This window comes from Orcinus orca, chromosome 3 (genome assembly GCF_937001465.1).
Source record: "Orcinus orca chromosome 3, mOrcOrc1.1, whole genome shotgun sequence".
NCBI classification, from domain to species: Eukaryota; Metazoa; Chordata; class Mammalia; order Artiodactyla; family Delphinidae; genus Orcinus; species Orcinus orca.
This window is the reverse complement of record NC_064561.1, coordinates 54,780,413-54,801,122: the sequence shown is the minus strand read 5'-3', so window position 1 is coordinate 54,801,122 and position 20,710 is coordinate 54,780,413. Positions and strand designations below refer to the sequence as shown.

Sequence of the window (20,710 nt, the reverse complement as noted above, 5' to 3'; positions counted from 1 at the left end):
TGCTTCCAACTGCTCATGCCTCTCTCTTTCTCCCTCTCTCCCTCTCTCTCTCTCTCTCTCTTTCTCTCTCGTTTTGTCCTTCTTATCTCTGCCCAAATGCCACCTTCTCAGAGAGGTCTTAAGTAATTGCCTATATCTTCCCCCAATCCAGTTATTCTCCATGACTTTTACCTCATTAGTCTCCTTCATGACGGCTATCAAAATTTTCATTATCCTTTTATTTCTTACTTGAGTGCTTGCTTACTTGTTTTATTGTCAGTCCCTGCCACCAAATGTTAAGCTCCACCAGGCCAGGAACCATATCAGTTTCATTCACTAGTGCATCCTCCAGTGCCAAAATGCAGCCCTGCCCATAGCAAATGGACCATAAACACAACTGATTGGATGAACACCCAATCCCATACTGGACTGGAAATCAGAAGACTCAAATCCTGGTCCTATCTTTGGGAGCTGGGTAACCTAAAATTATTTAATTATTGTGAAATTAGGGGAATGTATTAGTTAGGACACCTTGATGGACCCTCTCAGCTGTGGAAATAAGTCTTATGATTACTATTGGTAGATTTTGAAATGTTGTTAGTTTAGTAGACTCCAAGGGAGAAGGAAAATCAAATGAGATACAAATAAAATGATACCTATTTCTGGATTTTAAAAAATGAACTCTGATCTCTGATCTAATCAGAGATCAGAAGGTTTTTCAGGTTGTAATAAAAAGATCAAAATAATACTCAAATGCTTAGTCATGAAACATGATCTTTGCTTTACATTTAGGGGAAGTTTGATGCTCTGCTGATAATTGTCAAGAGTCAGAAGGTTTTTCTATTATGTAGGAAAAGCAGGGACAACACACTTCAAAAGCAGGAAATTTATCCAACTATACCAAGGAAACCAGACAGCTGGATGCATCTTCAGTTGAATATAAAGATATATATATATATATATATATATATATATTATAAAAAAACATCATACAAAGTGACAGACCTTGTCTAAGCTTGGGGCAGTGGGTACTGTAATGGAATGGAATTAATCAGCTGACAGGCATCTAGGTGTGTCAGCACTCTATAAAGGTTTTTGAGATTTGGGCTCATATAGCAGTACTATATGCCTGGAGGCATTTACCTTTTTCTCCATTTTCAAAATATTTCAAACCCAAATATGTATTTTAGATTTTATCTTCCTGTACATATTCCAGTTTAAGAAATTCATCTCGTTAGGTTTATTTAGACTTGGTAATAACGGAAAGGCTTGGCTGGCTAAGGAAATCACCCTGTCTGGTTCTTAAGGAGACCCGTTTTACAACCAATGTTTTCCTCAGTTTTTTAAAACCTGTACTCTCCCAGCTGAGATGATGTTTAAGCCTTACTTTCTATAGTTGGTAGTTCACAAGCAATATTTTTTTTTCGAATGTGATGTATTAATGAATATATTCTACTCCAACTACCCTCTTATTTGTTTGGGGCCTCCCTCCCATCAGGAATCAGTGATTTACACAATTGTTCTAATTTTGCAATAAGAGCAGCATAAAATCCATTGTTTGCAACAGACACTCCAAGGTCTCTGGAAACACAAGCCATCATTGTGTTTGTGTTACCCTTGTCTTCAGTGACCTGAGAAATGAAACATCAGTTCTGGGTGAGGGTGCATTAGGGGGAAGGATATGGGGTACGTTTCCTGCTTGATTGTTTCGGTGCACACCAGGCCCAGTGCTGCAGGAAAAAACAGGCTGCTCTTCATGCGACTAGCTGCTGATAGGCCTACGCTCTCCTGAATGTAATTTCAGAGTGGATTACAGAATATTAGAAACTCACAGGACAGGGGGAAGGGAGCGTTACCTGCTTTCTCCATCACAGTATTGCTGAACAGAATGACAAGGGTGCTAAGTCTGCAGCAGAGCTAACAAACACTGAATATCTCGGGGATAACAAACTGAGACAGGCCAGAAACAATTATCTATTGAATACACTTATATATCTTCTACAGTGTGGGGTGGTTTTTCCATTTATTAACGCAAACATCCGCTGATATAGTTAGTCATATCCGTATGTTGCAGATAAGGAGACAGACACTCATGTGAAGGGGAGAAGGGGAGGAGTGTTCAGAAAGTGCATTTGATGGCAGTGGGGGGTGGGGTGGGGGTGGTTCACGTCCCTGGAGACTAGCTTTTGGGAATCCAGGTTGGAATTTGCCGCTGAAGACTTGCCCTGCCTCCAGTCTCGGAAACGGAGGTAGGATTTTGCAGAGCCTCTTTAGGGGGAAATGGTTAAAAGTAGGAAGGTGCAGGGACTTGGGGGTGAATTTGCTATCCACTTAGCCCCTTTCGAGGGAAGGCATCAAGGAGTATGACCACAGCCATGCTCTGGGGAGTCCGCAACTTCTCTTAGGGACAGGGTGGAGGTCTTGCGCGACTGACTAGGAGGGCGGCCCGGAACTGATAGCTGTGTGCGGGAGGTCAGTGTTTTGTCTTCTCTCCCACCACTGGAGAACAAACGCTGCTAAGGACAGGCGTTGGCGAAGAGCTCTCTTTCCAAACAGGATTCACAGAGAATAGGAGGGCGGGTGGGAGCTTTGAAGGAACCTCCTAATATAGGCCTGGACCCCACTGGTCTCTCAATGAAGATCTGGCGAGCTCGCTTAGCGTCCGCCGGGTCTCGGACCTTCTCGGGAAGCGGGATGGCGCCAGCGCTCCTCCTGCGTCTCCCCAACCTAGGCTGCATCTTTGTAACTCGAGCTGACCCTAGCGGGCCGGTTGCTATGGTAACGCTGCTCGCTCAGCTCCCCGAGGCTCGGAGGGGGGAGGCGGGCCTTGGCTGACGTCACCCAGACTCGGTTTCGGGGTGCTGCCCCACCCCCAACCCAGTGTTTGCCAGAAAGGAAGCCGTATGGTAGAGGTTTTGTAAGTGAAGGTCCAGGGGGCCGCATTAGTACAGAAGGAAGCGGTCAGGATCTCCCCCAGCGAACCTCCTCCCAACTCAGCTTCCGCCGATTTTAATGGCCCTTCAAAGAAGGTAGACGGGGAAGTTGCAATTTGGAGGATTTGGTCAGACGGGCCACGCCCTCCCCTCGGGCTCAGATAGGCCACGCCCACCACGGGGGGGGCTAGTTCTAGACCACGCCCCCTCTGAGCGCCCAGAAGTAGAACCGAAATGGAGGAGCAGTGATCCTGGTGAATTGAACCAGCGAAACTAACCCAGCGAAGGCCGTAGGGGGCCGTATTTCACTTGCGTCGTCTGAGGTCGCCCCGCCCCGCCGTTTTCGCGGCGCCCTCTTGGTTTTGTGCCTGCGCGCCGCTCCCGCGAGCTCACAGGTTGGGCTAACACGCACGGAGTCGCCGGGGCGCGCAGAAGGGGAGGGGCAGGCAGCGTCAGGCGCGCGCCCGCCTGGAGCGACGGGAAGGGAGCAGGCGAGTCGGGAGGATCGGGTGGGTAGAGCGGTGCGGCCAGGTTGTTTGGAGGGCCGTGCGTAAGGTCGCTCTGGGCATGAGGGCGCTCATCTCACTGAGCCGCTCGGTTCCAGTAGCCGATCCGAGGCAGCGGGCGGAGAGCACCGGGTCACGCAGCTCCCGGGTAGTCTGTCCGCCAGCCCGTCTGCCCGCGCTTCGCGGGCCCTGCCGGTCAGGGTAAGCGGGCTCCCGCTTATCAGAGAGGAGCATGAGATGAGAGAGTGTGGGAGGCCATCGGGGGCCTGCGGGAGGAAGGGGAGTGGGAGCGTGCGAGAGGGACAGGGTGTGTGAAAAGAGAAAGAGGTCCGTCGAATAGTAGTCATAATAACCACCACTACCACACGATATTAATATTCTAGTGATATGTGCCAGCACCTTATATGCTTCATTCTGTTACTCCCTACAGCAGCCCTCCGAGGTGTGCACCACCATTAGACGACCCATTTTACAAGAAGGGAAAACTGAGGCACGAGAGAGGTTAAGTAACTTATGCAAAGCCACACAGCTCGTCCGTGTCCTGGCTTCGAACTTAGGTCTCTCTGTCCTTAAGGCATGCAATTTAAAAACCTTCGTTTTACCAAAAAAAAAAAAAAAAAAAAGGAGTTAGGAGGAGGAGAGGGATGAGGGTGTTTTGAAGAGGGAGAGTGATCCTGAACAGGAAGAGAAGGATGACGAGAGACGGTGTGAGTCAGAGGACCTGACTTTGGAACCTTGCGGGCTTTCCCCTTCTTGGTTCTTGCGTCCCCGCAACTTTTCCTTGCTATTCGGTGGCTTTATGAACCCGAGCTCTTGGCTCTGGAGGAGCCAGCTCACAGGCCTGGGCCCCATGGGTGGTTTGAAAATCTGGTTGAACTGCGCTTCGGTCGAGGGTGGTGTCTTGGGATACTGTGTTTGGCGGGGATGGAGGACTGCGGCCCCCGCGGCCGTGGATAGAAAGAACCCTCTTGCAAGCGGCTGCCATTTCTTCTGAAGTGCTGCTACTTCCTTTTCCATCTTACCCATGCGCGGCAAAGCCTTTGTCCGGTCGTCTAGAATGGGGAAGTGATGTTTATTGTTTCCTTGCACTCTTAGCCTTAAACAAAACACAATCAGAAAAACCAAAACATGCTTTTCTCCAGCAAGGTCTGGCACTCTGGATTGCTTGCAGAGAAAGCTTTCGGTTGCCTTTATCATTTACTTGCTCTTCAGAGCTTTCCTGCGTTAGTAAGCAGCTTTGTTTTGGAGAAGTTTACACTGTAGATCATTGGGGGGCGAACTGCACGGTTTGTTCTACAGATGAGCGCAGGGCAGAGACCTCAGTAACTCCTGGGTGACCTTCTTATACGGTGTAGTACTGGGAAACAGCAGGTATCAGGGCTTGTATTTTGCTTTCATGTAGAGTAGCTCAGGTGGCAGTCAAGTTTTCAAGTCAGCCTGCAAGGCAAGCAGTGCATGCAACCAAAATTATCCTTAACAATTCCTTAGGAAGGTGTGGAGTTGGAGGTGGCCATAGTGTTTCTCAGTAAATCCAGCACAGTCATTTTTCCTTCTGTTTTGAAACTTGTTACTATTTCTTTGGTTGTAACCCAGGTAGAGTAATTAGGTTTACCTTTAGGGGCCATGTTGCACAAATAAACATAAGTGAATGGCATAGAGTCATTCTGCACTGTGAGGTGCACTGTGCAGTGCTGGCTCTGAGAGGCTTAGAAGGAGGAAGACTAATAACCAAGGGGAATGGTATGTTTGTGATTCCCATTTTAGGCTCATACTGGAGCATGTGCTCACTGAGTGGAAAGTGGGAGGCAGAATTGCTAGTATTATTTTATTAATATTTCTTTTTTGGCTAGCATATCCAGTAATTTATGCTAAGTTAAATGTGTGCAATGTGATTCCTTTTCATTGTTTGTGTGGCACTACATTTGGGGCTTGCAAGTTTTCCTAGGTAAGGGTTTGGTGGAAAAATATCTTAAATGTTTTGCCACTGGTCTGGTTTTGACTTCCTTGTTTGTCAGATATGTATACAATGGTTAGCTTTTAAAAATAACCCCCCCAAAATTTTAAATTATAGTTGATGTACAGTGTTATATAAGTTACAGGTGTACAACATAGTGATTCACAATTTTTAAACGTTATACTCCATTTACAGTTACTATAAAATATTGGCTATATTCCCTGTGTTGCACAGTATATCCTTGTAGCTTATTTTTTACATAATGGTTTGTACCTCTTAATCCCCAACCCCTATATTGTAAAAAAGAATTTTCTTGGAAATGGAAGCCATGGACACTACCTTTTAAAATTGTCTCTGCATTTCAGTTTTCTTATCTGTAAAATGTAGAGAAAGATAGTACTGTACAAAGTTATTGAGAGTTTTCTTCACTGTTATTTTGAAGTAAACCCCACATTTCATATTGTATCACTTATAACTCTTTTTCATTATCTCTAAAAGGTAAGAACTCTTTTTTAAAAAAAAAACATAACCACAGTATAACACCAGAAAGAAAAAAAAAGCAAAATAAACAAAACCCTGAAACAAAATACCCAAATCAGGCACTGTTCAGACTTCTGCTTGTCTCAAAAATGTTATAATTTTTTTTTCCTATCACTTGTTTAGAGCAGGGTTTAATTTAGGTCTGTATGTTTTGATTGACTGATAGGTCTCCTGAGAGTCTTTTACTTTTATTTCTTGTAATTTATTTGTTGAAGAAGCTGGGTTCTCTAGTTTCGTATAGAAGTTTCTGGATTTTGCTGATTGCATTTCTCTGGTGTCATTTAATATGTTTCTCTGTCTGTATTTTCTGTACATTGGTAGTTAAATCTAGAGGCTTGGTCAGATTCAAGTTAGATTTTTTTTTGGTCAAGACTGTTTCATAGTGGTAATGTGTTGTTTTGAGGCACTATATAATACCTGGTGGTCTCTTTTTGTGATGATTACAGCCCTAGTGATTATTTTAACAACTTTATTGAGATATAGTTTACATACTAAAAAACTCACCCATTTTCATGTAAAACTCAGTGATTTTTAGTAAATTTACTGAGTTGTGCAATAATCATTTTAATGGAGTTTGGGAACATTTCTGGTCACCTCATGAGGTGAGATACCTCATTCCCATTTATATAACTCTCAGTCCCATCCCACCATGTAGTCTTTTCTGCCTTTATAGAGTTGCCTTTTCTGGAAATTCCGTATAAATGCCATTATGATTATTGCCCAGATCTCTAAGTTCATTAGGGGTTACAAAACGGTGATAGTCTGTCATTCCCTATTTATTTTTATTTATACAACTTTTATAAAGAGAAACTTTCCTTCAACTATTTGGTTAGTTGGGGTTACAGTTTATATAGGCAAGACAAGATACATATTTTTAAAAATAAGTCCATTCATTAGCATTCTCCAATGGTGGCCAAGTAAATTTATTTTCTTAGTCCATTATGAACTCCTGGATTTAAATCTCTATCTGAAAAGTGATGCATCGTAGTAATTATCCATAATGATGTTCATATCATATTTTATTTGACGAGAGGGAGCCTCTTCATATTGTTTCCTGAGTTCTTCTGATAAAACCTTAAGAGCTTCTTAGCTGGGGAGCCTTGTTCTGAGGGTTGAATGTAAATATCTAATTGCCGTCTTTTTAAGTCTGCTCTTTGCTGCTTGGAGGCCAGAGACATTTTTTGCTTGAGTCCCTTTAGTTGCTTTTGCTTTTATGGAGATGTTTCAATTAGTGATACCCACTTCCCCTAAAGTGGTTTATGGTTGTGTTTAAAGTGACACCAAAAAGGGAGTGCATTGTTTCAGTTAGGGAAATAAGGAAGCGAAGTGGTACTGATTTAACATTAATGGGCATAGAAATGGTTTTATGCCCTTTTGCAGGGGAAAACCTTAAGCATGGTTTAGAATCTAAAGTTCTGAGCCCCAACATTTTCTTTTTTGTCTTTTTGGCCTTGCTGCGTGGCTTGTGGGATCTTAGTTCCTCGACCAGGGATTGAACCTGTGGCCCCCTGCAGTGAGAGAGCTGAGTTCTAACCACTGGGCAGCCAGGGAATTCCCCCAACATTTTCGTAATTATGGGCAGATAGGGGAATTTACTACACACTCAGTCTGAACTTCTGCCATTTTCTGATGTTCTTGATTTCTTCATCTGCATGCCTTTCATTCATGCCCATTGTGTATAGAACAAAAATGAGAAGAAATGGATTCTGCCTTTAAGAAGTGTTCACCCATATTTGTTAGGAAGCTACCACAGTCTACTTAAGTTTCAGAGTAATTACAGTAAGTCTACTATAATTTCAGAGAAGCATCTGTAAAAACGTAGAGTAACTTGAATAAATGGAATCTTCAAGGGTTGGTGACAGACCAATAGATTGTTTTCTCAAAAGTGTCTCAGAGAAATGACGCCACTTGAGAATGGCAATTTTGTTTTGATCCAGATTCTTATTGTTGTATCTGCTTATCTTGAAAGTAGAAAGCAAAGGTTCGTTTTACTCTTTCTAGGAATTGTTCCTTAAATATATGCGCTGGAGCCCACTCTTACATTGTGTTGAGGATCTGTGCGTGGGCTTGCGTTTTAAGGAAATCCACTTATGATAAGCTCTGTTTTGTCTTTTTATAACTAAGCGTATCATTGCTATAATAACAGCATTACTCTGAGGCTGAACCATGTTGAGTTTTATCGTGTAGAATACTGTTGCCTCCCCAGTTTCCTCCCAGAATATACACTGTAAATCATTCTGCTTCTGGTTGAATTATTTATACCTGCTGTCTTCTCTATTTTTATTGTTGAATTGATACTTAGTTTCTTTATAATATTGTATGTTGAAAAGTAGACATTAATAAATTCTGATTTTCATTGTGGTTGTTCAACTTGGGATTGGTTTTTACAACTTACATCTCTCACTTCATGATCTATTTGCCTCTAGTTGTATTTGACTTTTGGATTGTCGGGAAAAAGAATTTCCTTTTTTGGGGGAGTGGAGGGGCAAGTCCCACGTCCATATTCATCGGATGGTGTTAGGACTTCAGTGTGAGAGTTCAGGTCCACATTCTTTCAGGCTTTTGGAGATCCCAGTACATTTAAACTGGCTAAAGTGATTCCTTTAGAAATGTTTCCATGATTTGGTCCCTGTGCAAAGTGATGTGAAAGTCATGGTAAGGGCATATTTGTGTCAACAGGGGACTATTTTAGTCTTTCGGTAGTCTGGAGAGGGCTCAAAAACTGGTTTAGGGCAATGGTTTCATTTCTGTGCTAAAGGGTAGCTTGGGCAAAAGTTTCTTCATGTTTCTTAAGTAATTTTATTTTCTTCAGGTTAAAGAACTGAGGGAGGGAGAGTGAGTGTGTGTGTGTGTGTGTGTGTGTGTGTGTGTTTGTGTCTGTTTTGACAAAGGCAGGTTCCCTCATCATATAAAATGGAGAATAAATATAATAGTCCTAATGTTTTAGCTTAAGCTGATGAAGTGATGGTAAAATACTGTTTTGATATCTTTGTTAATGTCTTAATGCCAGTATGTAAATTAATGTGATTTCAAAATGTGTTTTTGAATGTAGATCAGATCAACCATTGACATAGTCCCCTCTAACATAGTCAGCTGAAAGCGACTTCAAGTTTCTTCAGGATGCCTGCGGCACTTGTGGAGAACAGCCAGGTCATCTGTGAAGTCTGGGCCAGCAATCTAGAAGAAGAGATGAGGAAGATCCGAGAAATCGTGCTCAGTTACAGTTATATTGCCATGGTAAAGAGCTCTACTCTGTTTGACTCACCTTCTGGTATGGACTTAGGGAATATTTAATGGGAGATTTTTGAAAGAAATGATTATACTAAAGCCATGGTAAATTAAACATGATGGAAGGTTATATTGCTTTTATGAAACATCAAGGTAGCCTGTGTGTCTGAAAAGGATGTAACCTCTAGTATCTAGTGTTTATGATGTTACTTTTGTCTGCAAGTCCTTAAGCAGAAGTTGTCAGTGCATAGGGCACATCTGCTCCACAGGTATGGTGAATTTGACTGGCAGTGTTAAAGCAGTTTTTAAAAAGTAGTTGCCAACATTTAAAAATCAAGAGACCTTACTTAAGCTCCAGATTTCTGGTGTCTCTGGAAGAAATGTACAGATCTGGCATTATAGGGTCTACATTCCTGCCTGACACTGAGTGGCTGGAGGGAGGCACGTATCATAGTGATATCAAGAGCCTCTTTTAGGGGTGGCATGTACCCTTTAGTTTGCTCCAGTCCCCATTACTCATAACCATTTTAATACCCTGCACACTTTACTCTGTTACGTTAGCTGCCTGGAGTTTGCAGCTCCTGCTGTGGAGGGTGTAGAATTATGTCTTTAGCCTGGTATTCAGAATTCTCTCTGATCTTGTTCCAGGCTTTTTACTTTAAGCCAAATGTGGCTATTTATTACTTTTGTTGAATGGCTGTTTCACTTTCCTGTATTTGCATTTTTATTTATATAGTGTTTTGTTCTCAACCTAGACTGTTCCTAATTAACTGTATATGAACCTAGAATGTTCTCTTTTTTTTGGCGGGGTGGGGGGCGTGCTGCGTGGCTTGTGGGATCTTAGTTCCCCAACCAGGGATCGAACCATTGGACCGCCAGGGAATTCCCGAACCTAGAATGTTCTTAATAGACCTAGAGTTAGTCAGCTACTTCTATTCACATCCTGCTTAGGATCTCCAAGTTGTTGTGTAAAGCTTCATGTTTCTAGTGCTCCTTCTGTATACATCAATGAAATCAGCATTTTAAGGTGAATTTTTGTGCCTGAGCTTGGGGCTTCTCACATAACTTTTATAAATTGAGGTAAAATTTTTATTTATGAATGGTCAAGTCAGCATTCAGTGTTTTTTGTTTTTTTTTTCCAGCATTCAGTGTTTTGTGAAACCTTACAATGACAGATTTTTTCCTTTTCTAGGACACAGAATTTCCAGGTGTTGTGGTGCGACCCATTGGTGAATTTCGTAGTTCCATAGATTACCAGTATCAGCTTTTACGGTGCAATGTTGACCTTTTAAAAATTATCCAGCTGGGCCTTACATTCACGAATGAGAAGGGAGAATATCCTTCTGGAATCAACACTTGGCAGTTCAACTTCAAATTCAACCTTACGTAAGTGTCTGAGACACTTCTCAATGTTATTCTTAGATTTGCTACAGTTGTACAGACTGATTTCTAACTGATTTTATTAATTTTAAGTTTTGTTTTCACCAAACCCAAGTAGGGGGTTGGAGAGAGTAGTCAAGCAGAAGATGGAGTAAAGAATCTCAAAAAGTAAAGTCCCTCTTAAAGAACTCTTACAAGTCGACAATAAAAAGACAGCCTAATTAAAAATGGGCACAAGGGGGCTTCTCTGGTGGTGCAGTGGTTGAAAGTCCGCCTGCCGATGCAGGGGACGCGGGTTCGTGACCCGGTGCAGGAAGATCCCACATGCCGCGGAGCGGCTGGGCCCGTGAGCCATGGCCGCTGAGCCTGCGCGTCCGGAGCCTGTGCTCCGCAACGGGAGAGGCCACAACAGTGAGAGGCCTACGTACTGCAAAAAAAAAAAAAAAAAATGGGCACAAGGACTTCCCTGGTGGCACAGTGGTTAAGAATCTGCCTGCCAATGCAGGGAACACGGGCTTCAGCCCTGGTCCAGGAAGATTTCCTGTGCCATGGAGCAACTAAGCCCGTGCGCCACAACTACTGAGCCTGTGCCCTAGAGCCTGCGAGCCACAGCTACTGAGCCCGCAAGCCACAACTACTGAAGCTCGCCTGCCTAGAGCCTGTGCTCCGCAACGAGAAGCCACTGCAGTGAGAAGCCTGCACACTGCTACGAAGAGTAGCCCCTGCTCGCTGCAAACAGAGAAAAGCCCGTGCGAAGCAACGAAGACCCAACACAGCCATAAATAAATAAATAAATAAAATGGGCACAAGATCTGAATAGACATTTCTCCAAAGAAGATTTAGAAATGGCTAGTAAGCTTATGAAAAGATGGTCACCACCATTAGTCATTAGGGAAATGCAAACCAAAACCATGAGATACTACTTCATACCCACTAGGTGGCTGTGATCAAAAAGACATAATAACAAATGTTGGTGAGGGTGTGGAGAAATTAGAACTCTCATGCATTGCTATTGGGAATATAAAATGATGCAACCTCTTTGGAAAACAGGCAGTTTCTCAAAAGGTTAAAAATAGAGTTACCGTATGACCCAGCAGTTCCACCCAAGAGAAATGAAGACATACATCCGTGTAAAAACTTGTACGTGAGTGTTCATAGCAGCATTATTCATAAAGCCCCCAAATTGGAAACTGTCCAAATGTCTGTGATCTGAGGAATGGCTATATGTGGTATATCCATGCCATGGAATGTTACTGCACAGTACAGAGAGATAAAGTACTGACATATGCTATACATGGATGAGTTTTGAAAACATTATGCTAAGGGAAAGAAGCCAGACACAAAAGATCACATTCTTAACCACTGCACCACCAGGGAAGTCCTGCTTTTCATTAAATAATGAGAAAATGTGGATCTTTCATAATTAAGATACTTATTTTGTGGGGCAAAAATCCCATTTTTCTTTCTGTCACAGGTAAGATTACTTTGTGTGTTTGCTAGAATACTGGAAGGAATGAATTGATTTATTCTTAAATTATGAAAGTATTTCAAGAATACTTACTCTAGGGACTTCCCTGGTGGCACAGAGGTTGAGAATCCACCTGCCAACGCAGGGGACATGGGTTTGAGCCCTGGTGCAGGAAGATCCCACATGCTGTGGAGCAACTAAGCCCGTGTGCCACAACTACTGAGCCTGTGCTCTAGAGCCTGCGAGCCACAACTGCAGAGCCCGCCTGCTGCAACTACTGAAGCCCCCGCGCCTAGAAGCCGTGCTCCACAACGAGAAGCCACTGCAATAAGAAGCCCACGCACCACGACGAAGAGTATCCCCTATTCGCCACAACTAGAGAAAACCCGCATGCAGCAGTGAAGACCCAACATAGCCAAAAATAAATAAATAAAATATTAAAAAATTAATTAAAAAAAAGAATACTTATTCTATAATTTATAAGGTGATGGTAATATTGTTGCCCACTACTTCTGTTACCTTACCAGCAGCTAAGAAGTAAACACCTTCTCTTTTTAGAGAGGACATGTACTCCCAGGATTCCATAGATCTCCTTGCTAACTCAGGACTGCAGTTTCAGAAGCATGAAGAGGAAGGGATTGACACTTTGCACTTTGCAGAGCTGCTTATGACATCAGGGGTGGTTCTCTGTGACAATGTCAAATGGCTTTCATTTCACAGGTCAGTCTCAAGAGAATGTTTCTCTCTTCCTTTGGAAGCAAGAATTGAATTCTTATGTTATTTTTGCAGTCCTCTTGGCGCTCTTTTGTTGCTCACTAGCAGTTATAAAGTTGAAATGGTAACAGTTGCTCACATGTCAGTTTTTCAGAAAACACTTTGGAGCGCATACTGGTTTCTTTCACACAGTACTAGGCTGTATCATGTGGCTGCAGTGGGCATATGTCAAGTGGAAAGATGGAGGGTGGGAAGGATGGAAGTACTTGGTCATCTTTTTCTTGTCATTTAAATGGCTGGCCTGGAGTTTCCTGGGTACTCAAAAGCCAAATTCCCCTTAGGAGAAGTTATTTTACCTTTCAATACCTTTTCTTTTCTTTTGGTCGCCCCGCCTGGCTTGTGGGATCTCAGTCCCCAAACAGGGATTCAGCATGGGCCACAGCAGTGAAAGTGCCAAATCCTAACCACTAGCCCACCAGGGGACTCCATACCTTTCAGTACTTTTGAATTTTTGATGAATAAAACCCACATTTATAAACCCTTGGGTTCTCTTATATATCTCCCATATTAATCTGTTATGTGGTCATTTAGTGGAAAGTTCAGAGGACAGGATAAACTACTTTGGAAAACTGAAAGTTCCTAACATGAGGTAGCATCGTAAGTTCTGAGAAATAAAGCAGTTGAATGCTGGGGCCTGTTAACTCCTGCTCTTTCACCTTACTGCCTCATTCTCTCCTCATAGTGGCTATGATTTTGGCTACATGGTTAAGTTACTTACGGATTCTCGTTTGCCAGAAGAGGAACATGAATTCTTTCACATTCTGAACCTTTTCTTCCCATCCATTTATGATGTGAAATACCTGATGAAAAGTTGCAAAAATCTTAAGGTACACAATATTTTTCTTAATAGTAGTAACGACAAGACAAAAACGCAGACTTGTCATTTTGCTTTATTGCAGTTTGTTCAGCATGTGTCCTTGAGTACCTGCTAGGTGCCAGCATGGTGCTAGACAGGGTATATATAGAGTTGATTGGCAGAGGGATTTGTGTGGTAACTGTCTTTAACCTGGGCATGAAGGGAGCCTTCTGCTACTGTCACCCTAAGGCAGGCATTCTTCACTTAGGGCCCACGAACCTAGTGAAACAGTTGGAGACATGAGGTATATGTATGATTTGCTAGGAATGAGGTCTACAGTGTACCAGACTCTCAGAGGGGTTCTTAGCTCTAAACAATTTAAGAACTCCCTCCTCTAATAAATTGTTGGTATAAGAGGTTTGCCATCTAGAATTGGATTGGCATTTACTATTTCCCCAACCTTGTTTTACAGCAGTGAGGACTTTCAGGGGCGGAGGTCTGACAAAACTAACGATACAGAAAAGAATGAAAGGAGTGAAAAGTGGAATATAACACAGTGTATCATTTGGAGGGCTAAAAAGGGGATACTGCTGGGGAAGACCTGTTAAGTAAATGGCCTGTTCCTACTTGCTGTCACCACAAGAAGTAAACTCAAGAATAGACATAGTTGACTCCAGTAGAGAAGTCGGGTCTGTAATATTATATTTGTTTTCCTTACATCTTCAGGGAGGTCTTCAGGAAGTTGCTGATCAGTTGGATTTGCAGAGAATTGGAAGGCAGCACCAGGCAGGCTCAGACTCACTGCTAACGGGAATGGCATTCTTCAGGATGAAAGAGGTAAGGCAAAGGTTTTTTGGGCTGAGGTTTGTTGAAAATTTATAGTTTCTCTTGGAAGTTGGTGATCACCTTGAAAGCAGTGGGTTTTTTTTTTTTTTTTTTTGGTTTGTTTGTTATGCATGTGTTTATATTAGATGTGCTTTGGGAGGCAAAGAAGCATTCTGAAATGGAGGTCACTCAGAAGTATACTTGGTGTTCCTAGCACCTCTCATCCTTGCAATTATTTGCTTTTCTTCTGATTTCTAAAATATGAACACATTTGTGAACCCACCCACTTATCTTATGCTAAGTTCTATTAATTATCAAATGTCCCACAGCTAACATCATATTCAGTGGTGAAAAGCTGAAAGCTTTTTCTCTAAGATCAGGAACAAGACAAGGATGCCCACGCTGTCCACTTTTATTCAACATGTTATTGGAAGTCCTAGCTGGAGCAGTTAGGCAAGAAAAAGAAATACAAGGCATCCAAATCAGAAAGGAGGAAAACTGTCACTGTTTGCAGATGACATATATAGAAAACCCTGAAGACTCCACCAAAAAAACTGTTAGAGCTAATAAACGAATCCAGTAAAATTGCAGGATAAAAGGTTAATATAAAAAATATGTTGTTTCTATACACTAATAGTGAACTATCAGAAAGAGAAATTATGAAACAATCCCATTTACAATTGCATCAAAAAGAATAAAATAACCTTGGAATAAATTTTACCAAGGAGGTGAAAGACCTGTATACTGAAAACTCTAAGACATTGATGAAAGAAATTGAAGAAGACACAAATAAATGGAAAGATATTCTGGGCTCATGGATTGGAAGAATTAATATTGTCAAAATGTCCATACTACCCAAAGTAGCCTACAGATTGAATGTAATCCTGATCAAAATTCCAGTGGCATTTTTCACAGGAATAGAAAAGATAATCCTCAAATTTGTATGGAACCACAACAGACTCCAAATAGCCGAAGCACTCCTGAGGAAGAAGAACAAAGCTGGCAGCGTCATGCCCCCAATTTTGCCCTCTGAGGCACCTTTGGCAATGTCTGGAGACATTTTCGGCTGTCATAACCTGTGGGAGCTGGGTTGTGTGCTACTAGCCAGGGATGCTGCTGAACATCCTACAGTGCTACAATACACTGGACAACCTTCCTCGATGCCCCGCAGAGAGTTATCCTGCCTAGTAGTGCCCAAAAGGGTGAGATACCTTGCTGTGTATGTGCTTCCTGTCCATTTTCTCACTCGTAACAACCTATTATTATATTACCCATTTTATGGATAGGAAACCGTGGCTTAAGGAGCGTTGGAGTGATTTTTCTAAGATCACACAGTGAGTCAGTCTGAGTCTAGAGCTCAAGCTCTTCACCATTGCACTACCTGTTAAAGAGAAGGGAGGAGATAGAGGCAGTTGTATTAAACAGCAACAGCAGCACAGGGATCCTGGCAGTAAAAACTCATGGAAAGTGGAAGTCTCTTCAGAAAGGGGAGCCTATGTAGAGAGAAAGGAGCATGAAAAGACTGTGTAGGAAAGGTCTGGAGCCTTTCTTTATGAAGTTAGTTTCTAGTTGGCTAGGTTTTCAAGGCTTTAAGAGAGCTGGGAGGTGTTGATGTAGTAGTATTGCGGCTTGGCCTGATTCTTGGCATGACTCTTGGCATGATTCTCACCAGGGGTTCTCTGTCCTATTCTGCAGTTGTTTTTTGAGGACAGTATTGATGATGCCAAGTACTGTGGGCGGCTGTATGGCCTAGGCACGGGAGTGGCCCAGAAGCAGAATGAGGATGTGGACTCTGCCCAGGAGAAGATGAGCATCCTGGCAATCATCAACAACATGCAGCAGTGATGGTGGCGAGGCTCTGCAGGGTGGGCCTGGTCCCAGAGTGGTGCTTAACGTGCTGACTGTGTATACTTATCTTCCTCCCCAAGAGAAGACGCTTCTTTTGAGCAAACTGTACCTACCATCTGCGTTGACAGAAAGACTTTTGTTTTGCTGAAGACAAAAGATGTCTTTTAGATCCGGAAGAAGGGAGTTTGCTCTGAATTTGTAAACACGTCTTCCCTGTTCCTCATCCCTAAGCCTCTCTTCTCCAGTTGCCTCCTGCCACCAGCATCCATGGCTCATTTGACACCTTCTAAAATCCAGGACAAGTCAGAAACAAACTAGTAAAATGTATATAACTCCTACCTGTGTCATTCTTTTTCTTTTAAATTTGTTGCTAATCTCTGAGGATGAAGACTTCTTGCTGTGATTCTCAGCTGAGCTGAGGGCTTCAAGGGAAAGTGGAACCAAGTGGTGGTCTTGTGAAGTGGGTTATAGATGTTTAACCTTTCCTTTCCTTCCTTTTCGTTTATTTTGACCCTTCTCGAGGACATTTGCTTTCCTCACACTTTGTTGGTCTTTATGTATTATTCCGTGGAAATGAATTACTCAGTGCTGAAATACGAAGACCAGATAATGAAAACTTTCCTTAAAAACAAAATTCTACTGAATCTGTCTACCCTTTATTCACAAGGAACTCCAGAATGGGTATTAAGTTAAGCACTTTCTTTAAGTCTGTGTTCCATTGCGCCACTGAGATTTGCTGTCACATGTGCATCATTTGAAATCATTTTAAGTTTTCATTTCATAAAATACCTTGGATTTGATCCCGAAGGAAACTACTAAGAGCAGGTTTTTGGATCATAAGTCTGTTACATTTTCAGTAATGTGACTTCAGATGGCCATCTGTATTCTCCTGCCTCTCTTCTCTGTTTTCCCTGCCTTTCCTTTTCAGCAAACTGAGGAGAAGTTAGGTAGATGGATTATGGTGAGTACCAGCAATGTGAGTCTTTAAAAAGTTATAGTGGTTACATGTAAACAGGACAGTAAGGAATTTGGTTTATAGGGTTCTCTTGGAGTAATATCCCACAACTGGGGTAGGAAGCTCAGGACTGTGATTTTTTTTTTTTTTAAACTAGTCATTTAAAAAGTACACTGTATTTTTTTTTGAATGACTACAGTATGGACAATTTCAAAAAACCAAAAACTCCTTTGGAATAGTGGAAATGAAAACTGGTAACTCACTGAAGTGGTTGAATAGTCTTGCATATTAAAAGCTTATGGAAAACTCAATTTAAAATGATTCAAAAGTGTCAAGTATTATAAGCTGGTATTTAAGATGCTTGTAAATATTATTTATGTTTTTAATTTTGTAAAATAAAGATTTCTTTTTAACCACTGGCATGAAGGTTTGGTCTTTCAAAGCTCTGAATTGCTGGCTTTAGAAGACGGTTGTTCGCTGTCAGTGATATGGAAGCATCTTGTCTGTTCCCTATCTCTTGCCTTCATTTTCCACAAGCTGGCTTGCATTACAGAATGTCTCACTTTGTAGGAAGCTTTTAACGAGCAGCTGTGTAAGCGGAATTGTCCCTTTACTTCATACGCCTCGCTGATTATTGGGCCTTACTAGGAAATCAGTTTTAATTCTACTTCCTGGTGCTACTCCATTATATACGGCAGATTCACTTATTAATTAGTGGACTTCTTTTGGATAAATTGAACGTCTGATATCCTAAACTTGGTTCAGGACTTTGTTTCCAATCCTGTCTGTTGGCCCAAAAATGTGGGGTTGTAAGAAGTCAGGTACAGGAGCAGATCTAGGATTTTGCCTGGGATGTTCACATACTGGAAGAGATATATTTATCGTAAGATTTGTGGTAAAGCAGCATAGGTCAGTGGTTCTCAACCAAGGTGCTTTAGCATGCTGGTGACTGTGAGCCCTCCACATATATCCTTAACAAATTTGGATTTAAAATAGGTGTTTATTTTTGCCACAGTTGACAACAGGCTTACTGACATGTCAGGAGAAATGTTGAGATGAAGGGTTGAGGAACTGAGTGTTGAGTAGGGGGTGTGCTCATTGCATGGGAGAGATAAGAAACAGCTTATTAAAGTGGTGCTAAAGAAAGGGGCGCAAGTGTAGTAGAACTGTAAAGAACTTTGCCTTGTGTATATATATGAGTGTATGTAGGGCTGTGTTAGTGGTCATCCTCAGAAAGGGATGGTCCTGAAGAGTAACCAAGAGAATACAAACTATGGGTGTAATTCAGCCCCTCCATATACAGTAGTCTCCCCTTATCTGCGGGGGTTATGTTTCAAGACCCACAGTAGAGGCCTGAAACCATGGGTAGTACTGAGCCCTGTAATGTATGCTTTGTGGTTTTCCTATACTAATGGGCAAGTAGTATATACAGCATGGGTATGCTGGACAAAGGGATGAGTCATGTGCTGGGTAGGACGGAGTGGGACCGCCGTGAGATTTCATCATGCTACTCAGAATGGCCACAGTTTAAAACTGATAAGTTGTCTATTTTCCCCATTTAATATTTTTGGACTGCTATTGACTGGGGGTAACTGAAACTGTGGAAAGTGAAATCGTGGCTGATGGGGGTGCTATTGTACTGCCAGATGTTCTTGAATTCCTGTGTTCTGCTAACGCAGTAAGGTCAACTACCAATCACAAGCCTTAGTTGTCAGCCAGTGCTGGTATCAATGACCTCAGTTTAGAGTTCTTTAAGTCTAAGCTATTGATGAGTATTCTTTCTGTTTCCCAACTTATTCAGTTGAAAGTTTCCATTATGTGCCTATTAGATACTAGACACTCTTTAGTGAGTGCTAGGGGTAAAATAGTAAAGGGAAGACATAATCTCTACCCTCAAACAAGAGTGTACATGTTTATGATCAGGCAAAGCATTTATAAAGGTAGCTTGTGTTTAAGAATGTAACACTTTGGGTGATTAAAATAGTTTCTCCTCTTTGGACGAAACCTGCATAAGGCTTTAGAGATTATCAACAATCACTTTGTAGGTGTTAGTTCTGAGTAACTACTGCTGGCTTTTCATGATCTTTCTTCCAGTAGGAAACCACAATTGAGTCCAAAGTCAGATTTCATTGTGTTTAAGTGTAGAGTTGATTGAAACTTGACTCTCATTTGTATTATCTGGATCACTGCAGAAACATACAGGGATCAAAGTGAATGTCTGGCGAGGTGTAAATGCAGAGGTGAAAGGTGTTGGATGTTTTGAATTTGGCACAGTTTCTTAGAGGTCCTTGAAAGTTCACGTGCAGAGGGTCTGGTAGTGTCGTTCGTAAACTTTAGTGCTGCCGTATTTCTGAAGGAGCTCTTGAGCCTGTTGCTGCATTTCCTGGGTCACGAAGCCAGAATATTGGGACCCGATGTGAAGCAGGATGAGGCAGCACTCCAGCACATCTGGGAAGGGCCAGGTCTGAAAGATGACACGGGGATAAATAAGGAAGCATTTGCAAAAAAAAAAGCCACAGACACCTGCACAGAGGCATGAGTGTCTCAAGTCTTATCTCATGACACTTCTCTGGCACGGTTGAGCCATTTCGCTCCTAAGACTTCATCAGTTACTCTAAGGAGAGATGATACTCAAAACTGAGATGTCCCTCTCAAATGATACAATCTTTTTCTAGAGCCCTACTCAAATGAATTTAAAACATGATGCTTCTGTTACTACTAGGGCCACATCCAAATATACCTATCCATTTGTAAGCAACCAAATACATGGTACCAACTGTAATTTTACTTTACCTCGTCATTAGAAAATTTGTTACATTTCTTTGAAGGCTAAGGTATAAAATTGCTTGTGGTGTCAATAATTCTACTCCCACAAAACATTTTAGCTCACCAAAGGCAACTGGATCTTCAGTTTTTAAGCACATACAAATGTGTACAGATTTCAGATGACATTAAAGAATTTGGTGTAGTCAATTGATAATATAAAAAGTAATGTTTTACCAAATGAACTGCTATATAAATCTTACCTTAATACTCTCGGGAAACTTAGCTATTCTCTCATTGGCCTCTGTAATCCTTTTGGTTAATTCAGGCAAAGAAACTGGTTCATTTTTTTCTTCTTTACTAGTGATAATAATAATAAAAAAAGTACAAATTATATGTCTTGCCCCTAACTTTTAAGTCTATTGTCCTGTAAATAAAATTACTTTGTCACCTGGGTCTTTATCTCTTATCTTTAAATACAAAGGCTAAGAGAAGGGAATTTAATGTGATGTGATATAAAATTTTCAAAATGCAGTCTTGTTCCTCACCACTTTCCAAATCCCCACTTCTTAGACATAGAGCTCCAATGAAAACTAAGGACCTTTAGGGGATTCAGTCCGCAGCCAAATGCAAAGGGCTTGGACTTCTCTGGGGAATGGGTTAGACAGAGCCTGGGTTCCTACCCTCAGGGTGTGTGGATGCACATTTTTCTGGGAAGAGTGTCTTAAGCTTCTCAAAGGGGCCCTCTGATCCAAAGGTTA

The 20,710-nt window shown here is 41.9% G+C and overlaps 2 protein-coding genes across 16 annotated transcripts in view; one reads left to right on the top strand and one right to left on the bottom strand.

Moving 5' to 3' along the window:
• The first annotated feature begins 2,209 nt into the window (after nt 1-2,209).
• CNOT8 (CCR4-NOT transcription complex subunit 8) overlaps nt 2,210-20,710 on the top strand; it is a 48,852-nt gene continuing 30,351 nt past the window's right edge. For 6 of the 12 annotated variants that reach the window (XM_049707839.1, XM_049707837.1, XM_033407938.2 and 3 more), the window contains exons 1-5: nt 8,965-9,149; nt 10,333-10,526; nt 12,547-12,708; nt 13,445-13,589; nt 14,285-14,395. In XM_049707839.1, coding sequence (XP_049563796.1) covers nt 9,033-9,149; nt 10,333-10,526; nt 12,547-12,708; nt 13,445-13,589; nt 14,285-14,395 — 729 coding nt within the window. In that variant the 5' untranslated portion in view covers nt 8,965-9,032. The other 6 variants (XM_049707835.1, XM_033407934.2, XM_004280995.4 and 3 more) reach the window with 6 other exon arrangements.
• Nucleotides 14,522-20,710, bottom strand: part of GEMIN5 (gem nuclear organelle associated protein 5) — a 45,223-nt gene continuing 39,034 nt past the window's right edge. For all 4 annotated transcript variants that reach the window (XM_004280994.3, XM_012537165.3, XM_033407925.2 and 1 more), the window contains exons 27-28: nt 20,213-20,309; nt 14,522-19,650 (exon numbers count right to left, since the gene is read on the bottom strand). In XM_004280994.3, coding sequence (XP_004281042.1) covers nt 19,483-19,650; nt 20,213-20,309 — 265 coding nt within the window. In that variant the 3' untranslated portion in view covers nt 14,522-19,482. The remainder of the gene's footprint in view (nt 19,651-20,212; nt 20,310-20,710) is intronic.